The sequence below is a fragment of the Neomonachus schauinslandi genome, chromosome 5 (assembly GCF_002201575.2).
Source record: "Neomonachus schauinslandi chromosome 5, ASM220157v2, whole genome shotgun sequence".
NCBI lineage: Eukaryota > Metazoa > Chordata > Mammalia > Carnivora > Phocidae > Neomonachus > Neomonachus schauinslandi.
In genome coordinates this window covers 10,661,437-10,669,633 of record NC_058407.1, presented here as the reverse complement: position 1 = coordinate 10,669,633, position 8,197 = coordinate 10,661,437, and the positions used below count along the sequence as shown (strand labels likewise).

At 57.8% G+C, this 8,197-nt stretch overlaps 1 protein-coding gene across 1 annotated transcript in view; it reads left to right on the top strand.

The window, feature by feature from the left end:
* Positions 1-1,501, top strand: part of GALR3 (galanin receptor 3) — an 8,087-nt gene extending 6,586 nt beyond the window's left edge. The window contains exon 3 of the mRNA XM_044915802.1: positions 1,332-1,501. Within this exon, the coding sequence (XP_044771737.1) occupies positions 1,332-1,501 (170 nt within the window). The remainder of the gene's footprint in view (positions 1-1,331) is intronic.
* The last annotated feature ends 6,696 nt before the right edge of the window (positions 1,502-8,197 follow it).

Genomic DNA, 8,197 nt, shown 5'->3' with positions numbered 1-8,197 from the left:
TGGGCGGCGAAATTGGGTCCACCCAGCTAAGCGCAGCCCGCCCCCCCTCCCCCGGTCAGGCAGCCCCCAGACTCCGGCCATAGCCAGTCTGGCACGAAGGCAGTTCCTCCGCCCACCCCCTCCAACTCGGTCAGCACCTTCTAGGCCCTGCTTTCTCCACCACCCTTCATCAAGCCCCTTCTCCCTTCCAAGCCGTGCCCTGGGTAATGTAACACTAGCAGCTAATTTAGCAATTATGAAGCATTTACTGTGTATCTTATGCGGTGCTACACTCTTCAATCTAAGAATCAAAGCAGCTTTGCAAGATAGATATGATTAGTTCCATTTCTACAGATGTAGAAATCAAGAATCAAAAAGGTTTAGTGATTTGGGGCACCTGAGTGGCTTAGTCAATGGAGCGTGTGACTCTCGATCTCGGGGTTGTGGGTTCAAGCCCGCTGGGTGTAGAGATTATTTAAAAATAAAATCTTAAAAAAAAAAAAAAGTTTAGTGATTTGCCCAAGGTCACATAGCTAGTGTCTGGCAGAAGTTGGATTCAAACCCACTGCTGTTTAACTTTTTCTGCTCACTGGAACCACCTTCTCCACCTTTGGGGCCTCTGTCCTCAGTTTCCATGGTTTCCAAGGTTTTCCTTGGTTCTTCCTGATTCTGCGTCAGCCTTCTTCCCTAAACCGGCAGCTCCCCACACTTGACTGGATGCTCGGGAAACCTCAGAGAGCTCCCGGTCCCCTTCCTTAGGATAGTTCTGTTCCGCTACTCAGGCCAGCGAGTCTGGATGGGCTTCCCCCAGCCACCCAGTCCTAGGTCCATTGCCTGACCCCAACCCCTTGCATTATTCCTTCAGCCACTTGGTGCTCCTGGCTCAGGTGAGACGCTGAGCCACACTCAGGTCCCAGCTGGCAGCCCTGGCTGCCCCGTGGCCCCCTCCCTCCCTGTCCATGCACACAGCGGGGTAGTCCGTGGCTGTGGCAACCTCCTAATTAACCAATAAATCAGTCTCAATGGTTGCAGAGCTACCCACTTCCCTCCCTCCCCTCCCCACCACACGTCAATAATATTTATGAGCTCAGGCTGAGGCCTGAGACCTTTCAGCCTCCTTGTCTCCTGGGCATACCTCCCGGCTGCTGAGCACCCTGGGAAGGCCCCTCCCTGACAGTAGGCTGCTGCTGAGTCCCGCTCACTGCCTGCCACCTACCCCAGACCCCGGGGTCAGAGTGTCAGTCACCCTTCACAGGGGGAGGCTGAGACCGGCTGGGGAAGTGACTGCTTTGAGAGCCCAGCACGGGGGCCTGACCCCAGGCCGGTGTTCTCTCTACCGCGTCTCTGCCAAGGTTCCCGCGACTGGCTCAGGCCACAGCAGTGGGAGTGTTTCCCGGATGGCAGGGGTGCGAAGCTGCCCGCTTCTGCAGCACCAACCCCCGACGGCCTCGACCTCCCCGTGGCCATCACTCACACCTCGCAGACAAGAGACACTGCCTCCATTGTCAGAATTGGAAACTGAGGCTCCAGGAGATGAGGTAGCTTGGCCAGAGCTGGGATCCTACCTGGGCCTCACAGAGGGCTCCCATGGCAGGCCAGGCAGCACGGGAAAACATCTAAGACCACCTGACAAAGTTTGCCACACGACACTGGTGAGTGCCTGCAAAGTAGAATGGGGAACAACATCTCCCGGGGTGGGGGGAGGGTTGTTTATGTGGTGCTTGGGCAGCCACCCAGCTGGGCTGCCGCTCCTCAGTCAGCTCTGTGAGCAGGGACAAGTGCCTGACTGGGAACAGCCTCCATCCGGGACAGGCAAGAGACAAGATCACCTAGCCGGGGAGGGGCAGAGCCGGTTCGAACCTGCAGGAAACCCCAGGCCCCGGGGTGGGAAGTGGGTCAGGGGAGCCTTCCACAGTGGCCTGGGGTCTCTGATCAACTGGCAGAGGGTCAGTGGTATAGCTCAGGCCCCTGGCTGGACTCCAGGGCCTCCTGCTTCTGAAGTGAGTCTCTCTGGCCCACTGGAGGCTCTGACTAATGGACAACAGTATAGCTGGACTGCTATAGAGTATAGAGTCGGCACACAACAGGTATTTGATACATGAAGATGGAGACGACCCTTCCCTTCCTTCTTTCCTTTACCCCCCAGGCATTTGGGTGCCTGCCTTAAGCTATGCCGTGAGGGGAACACAGAGAGGGCCTGAGTCTGACCTGGTCCCTGTCTTCCAGGAGCTCCTCGGTCTAGCTGGACAGCCAGACACCAAAAGCAGGAAAGACAGCACCGTGTGGTGAGGCCAGAACAGGAGAACACGCAGTTCTGAAGGGCACAGACAAGGAAACTCCTGCCTTCCTGGGCAATCCAAGCAGGAGTCCCAGAGGAGGTGACAGTTAATATGCGTTTTCCTGGAGAAGGTGAGAAGGGCCTGCCAGGTGGAGCAGCAGCCTGTGCCAAGGTGGGGTACAGGCAGGAGCAATAGGGGGCTGATGCAGCTGAAGCAAGCCGGGCGAGGAGGGGTGAAGTCTGGGGAGGCCAGGAAGGTGGGTGCAGTGAGGTCACACGGCTTCCTGGGCCAGCTGGGGAGCAGGAACCTCATCCTTGAGGCAGGCGGTGATGCCCCTGAAGGTTTGCAGGATGGGCCCCGTCAAACCTGTGGCTAGGAAGCCCCCAGCATGGCTATGTAGAGGCTGGGTTGGAGATGCCAATGCAGAGGCTGCTCTGTGAGCCTTTGGCCAGGAAAGCCGCCACCAAGGGCCTGGCCTGGGCCTGGGAAACTGTTTTGCCATGGATTTGGCAGGAGTTTGACTGCTGTTGGGCTTGGGCTCGGTCTCGGAGGCCCCTGGGTCGGCTTCGGGGGGCTAATGAAATGCTTGGAAGAGCAGATGGTCATAGCACTTTGGTTTGGAGAGAGCTGTGAGTCCTGTAGGGCCACAGGCAGGCACTGGGGGCTGGAGGAGAGGCTGAATGAGCTCTGGCCATTCTCTGAGGCCCAGGAGAATCCACCCAACCTGAGTCCCCTGCAGGATCTCAGGCTGGGCCTGGGGCAGCCTGGGGGTCCTGGCAGGAGTTGAGTTGGAAGGAGGTCTGAATTCTGCAGCCCTCTCATCCTCCTGTTTGTGCAAACCTCTTAGGGAGGGGCCTGCAGTGTTCACGCTTGAGCACTTACTAGGCACAGAGTTCTTCTGCAGGAAGAAAAGGCAGAAGCATGGGGGGATTGGAGGAGCCCAGAAGGCCCTAACCCAGCTTGGGCAGGCAGGGAAGACTTCCTGGAAGAGCTGGTGCCCAAGCCAAGTCCTAAAGTGGGAGTTAATCAGGGCAGATGGGGAAGGGAACGATGGAAGAACATGGGCACAGTCCACCTGGAGTCAGGAACAGCACGGTGGGCCGAGGACCCGTGACAGGTACGGGGAAGCCCCAGCAGGAAGTGAGGTGGGAGTGGTGGGGACGTCGCAAAGGGTTCTGTAAATCCTCTCTGAAACTGAGGCTGTATTTTGTCCTGAGGGCAACAGGGAGCCACTGAAAGGTTGTAAATAAAAGAGTAAACTTACCAGATTTCCTCTTTAGGGAACTCTCTGGCGGCTAGGCAGGCTTTCCTGGGGAGGAGGGCAGAATGAGATGGGGGTGGGGAAGGGACACCAGTGAGGAGGCTGGTGGGAGTATCTGGAGAGACGAAGGCATCTAAGACGTTGATAGTGGGTGGGGATGTGTGAATACACAAGGTACAGTCATTGGAACTGGGTGACAAAATGTTAGGGGGCATCCCAGCTGACATCCCAGACTTCTGGCTTGGGCTACTGGGGGTGGCAGGGGGCACAGGTTTAGGGGGGAACACGCTGAGACTGAGGGGCCTGGGGGGCACGGTGGGGAGTGTCCACAGGGCACCTGCTACACCCAGGCCTTGTGCTTGGCCCTGGAATGTGTCTCATCTGCTTTAGAGCTTGGAGATGGAGACACTGAGGCTCTGAGAGATTAAGTAACTTGCCCAAGATCACAGAGCTAGCCCAAAACAGAGCTGGGTCTACCTCGGGTCTGTCTGATCTCAGTTCCACGGTCTTTAGGGAGAAGAGGCAGGAAGGAGTTGGTTGGAGCAGAGGGAGGAAGTTGAATGTGCCAAAGTGTGTAACAACGGCAGCTGGGGCTGATACTCAGTTCTGGGCAGGGTGAGCGAGGGGAGGGCCCTGGCACAGCCGCTCAGCCCCTCACCCTGCCTCAGGTTGGCAGGAACAGCATCATCCATCAACTTCGAGGTGTGTACCTGGGGACATAAATACCAATTAACCACCCCGAGACTTCCTGTTACGAACACCAGCGCCTCGGCCCTGACGCAGGGCTCATTTGTGAGCTGCTGGTGGGATCCAAGAAGGCACAAGGCCAAGAGGAACAAGCTGGCGGGGAGGCGGGGGGATGGCTTCTGGCTTAAGTGGACAAGACTGATTTACTGGGGCATCTGCTTGATGCCACGTAGTGGCTCAGGCTCTGTGTAGGGGTGATACTGAAGCAGGAGGAGGGGTGGTGCGGAGGGCGCCAGCTTGGAGTCCCTGGGATGCTGGGGAGGGCGCCGGCCAGAGGGTTTGATGGACGTGCGGGGTCGACACAGAGTGGTGGTCAGGGCAGAGGTCAGGGCACAGACTTTGAGCCCCAGGGTCAGGTTTGAACCCTGGCTCCCGCACCTTGCGTCCCTGAGCTCTCTGTGCCTCAGGGGCTTGCAGAGCTGAGCTGTCAGAGCCAGGCTCCATTCGAGGCAAACCACCCCGGGTGGCTCCCCGGCTGCTGCCAACTGTACGTGACGTTGCAGGAGAGGTGTCACTTACCCACCTGTGCCCCTCAGGGTGTGCCGATGGCCAGGTGCTGCTGTGTGGGCCTCATCCCGTCCTCCCAGGCTTCCAGAGTGGGAGAAAGCCACCAGGCTGGCATGGGCCAGTCACAGGGACAAGAGAACACTCTGGCCCCTGGGCTGGGGCTTTGGGAAGGACTCTTGCTTCCCTGAGCCTGGTTCCTTATGTGGAAAGGGACTTGATCAGATCTGCCTGATGCACTGAGGCCTCCGTGTTCACTTGAGAGCCAGCACCAGGCGGTCGGGGCTGTAGTTCCCTTTGGGACCCAGAACTGGGGGGGAGCCAGGGACTTTGTTGGGATCGCCTGGGCATCAGACCAGCTTCCCGACACCCTAAGCCGGCCTTGGGCTCAGCATCTGAAGCGGTCTGGGAAGCAGGCAGCACTGGTAGGGATAGTGGCTTTCTCCCAGAGGGGCTTTTCCCTGGAGCTCTTGGTGCCTGCTCGGGGTAAGAATGCACCTGACCTCTAGGGTGGAGGTGACAGCCTGCCTCACGTGGTTTCTGCCACCAGGGCAAATCTTCAGACCTCAGGACCTCTGCAGCCTTGTCCCACCTCCCTCTCTGGCCAACCTCTCACCCTCCTGGGCCCAGCACTTTCCACAGTCTCCTGGTCCCACCACCAGCTCCCGCCTGTCCTCCAGCCTCCAGGACTGGCTCACGCTATTCCCTCCCCCTGCCCAGCTCTCCCACACCCCTGGAGGCTTGTAATAGTGGAGGCAACTGCCCAAGATCAGCAAGGATCACTCCAGGCTCACTAGCTCGGACCGTCCTTTCTCTGACCACTAGTGATCATGTGGCAGCTTTGTCCACCAAGCCCACTGTGTCATGTGCTTGGCAAGAAAAGGGCCAGACTCTCCCAGCACCTGAGCCTGGTCAAGAAACAGAGATGTTCACTCAGTAAGGTCCAGCACTTCCTACCGACTGTGTCCTAGGGGACACTGGTGGATGTTGGCACTTTGGAAACCTCGGCAGAGATTACGTTAACCCTGGGCTGGGCCTCACACACCAGCTCTCTGACCTCAAGCAAGTTACTTTCTCTCTCTGAGCCTCAATTTTCTTTTCTTTTCTTTTTTTTTTTAAAGATTTTATTTATTTATTTGACAGAGAGAGACACAGCGAGAGAGGGAACACAAGCAGGGGGAGTGGGAGAGGGAGAAACGGGCTTCCTGCGGAGCAGGGAGCCCGATGCGGGGCTCGATCCCAGGACCCCAGGATCATGACCTGAGCCGAAGGCAGACGCTTAACGACTGAGCCACCCAGGCGCCCCTGAGCCTCAATTTTCTGCATCCATAAAATGGCAGCAGCAGTATGCTGGCTACCTAACATTTTATCCCAAGCACTAAAGCAAAGGACTTGTATAAAGGGCCTGCTGGCACCTAGTAGGAACTCGGCAAATGTCATCCCCCTCAGTTTTAGGAAACTCTGCTTTGGGGAAGGCTCTAATTTCAGGCGTGGTGGGAACAGCATGAGCTTTGGGGGTGGATCCAGGTTCCAGCCTAGCTGCCCAGTTGGGTCACCCCGGCAAACCTGCATTTTCTCTGCTATCAAGAGCAGCGAGGCTAGTTATCTGGAAGGATGGTTGTGAGAACTTGGGAACGTTCTTCTCTAAGCACTCACCACTGTTTGCCAGGGATTCTGTCCTGTTCACGGACATACTCCCACCTAGAGCATAGCCAGTGTTCAATAAGTGCTTCTAACAGGAATGAAATGTGAGGTCTAGAGCAAAGGACCCTATCCAGAAGGTGAAATCAACGGAGGTGGATTTTTTTTCTTCCTGCCAGCCCTGCATCCTCCCCTCCTCCTGCTCCCTCCACCCCCCAACTCAGTAACTCCCAGAGCAGCTAGGAACAGAATTAAGTCCTGTGCAGGTGACCTTGTGCAGTTCTCCATCCTGCCCCCTGCCCAGCTCAGCCAGCTTAGGGCCCACTTGTGTGCTTTCTGACTCACTCCAATGTCTGGGGCAGACTTCAACAGGCTGGCTCTCCAGACAAATTTGGGGTGGCACATTTCCTGGCTGGAAATGGGGTGAGGCAGATTGGCTGGCTGCCTGGCTGCCTGGCAAGCATTTGATAACTGGCCTATATGGCTGGGGAGGGAGTGGACAATAGCTCCTTGGCTTGTCCCAATGGCCCATACTCATGGTGATGTGGTTACAGGGCCAGGAGTGGGTGGGCAGGGCACCACCGGGATGGAGGATGCTGCAGGGATGTGTCCTGCTTTCCAGGTGGGCCTGGCTTGGTCCAGGCCACGGACTTGTTAGGAGTCAGCCAGTGAGTCTCTGTGTCAAGACTGTTCTAGAAACAGCTGAAGTCATCTCAGGTCAATTTCACAAAGTCCCTGCTACCCCCCACCCTCTCAGCTCTGCCAATGCAAAGCAGCCTGTGCTAGGGGATAATCGGTCTCAGAAGTACCCAAGCAGTCCCCAAGGTGCCCTTGGCAGGCCCCTTACCTATCTGCTCCCAAAGTTCTATAGCAAGAGTTCCTAACTTTTTCTGATCGTGGACCCTGCTGAGAGTGAAAGCTATGGTCACTTTTGTCAGAAACACACATGCACACTCTTCACACAAAGTCTTGCACGGTTTCAGGTGGTTCATACCTCTCTGAGGGCCCATTCATTGAACCCCTTAGACCTGAGGTTGAGAAACTGCTTCAACCCTCTCCAGGGTGATCAGCTCCAGGGGTATGGCTATGAGAGGCCCAGAGAAGCAGGTCCCAAGAGAAGGGGCCCACCAACTTTGAGGTTCATTCTCTGCCACCCCTACCTCCCCTTTGCCCTGACTCTCCCCTGCCCAGCCCCAACCACGGGCCAAGGGGCCAGTGTCCAGGCACCAGCACCAGCAGAGCCCCTGCAGAGGACGAACTCAAACGTGCTCCTGGACCTGAGCGACCAGACTCTCTCAGAGAAAAGCCGCCCCACCCCGTACTTCTCCCACTCACTCCTCCCCTCAGTGCGCTCCTCCCCCCTCTGCTCCTCCCCCACGGGGCTCCTCCCCTCAGCCCGCCCCTCCCTCACGGGAGCTCCTCCCTTCAGCCCGCCCCTCCCTCCTGGGGCTCCTCCCCTCAGCCCGCCCCTCCCTCACGGGAGCTCCTCCCCTCAGCCCGCCCCTCCCTCAAGGGGAGTTCCTCCCTGCCCCCGCCCCTTCCCACAGCACCCCTCCCCCCCGTACGGTGCCCCTCCCCCACGGGTCCCTCCCCCACAGCGCTCCTCCCCTCCGCGTAGACAGGCAGCCACTTCACTCTGCAGTAGCAGCTTGGGCCCCGTGGAAAACCTGACTGCTTCCTCTGCCCCTTTCGCTCCCTGGGCTTGGCGCTAGCACCACACTTTCCCTCCCCCAACCCTGCCGACCTGGGGGGGTTTCTCCTCTCACAGGGTCCTGAAGGCAGCTCC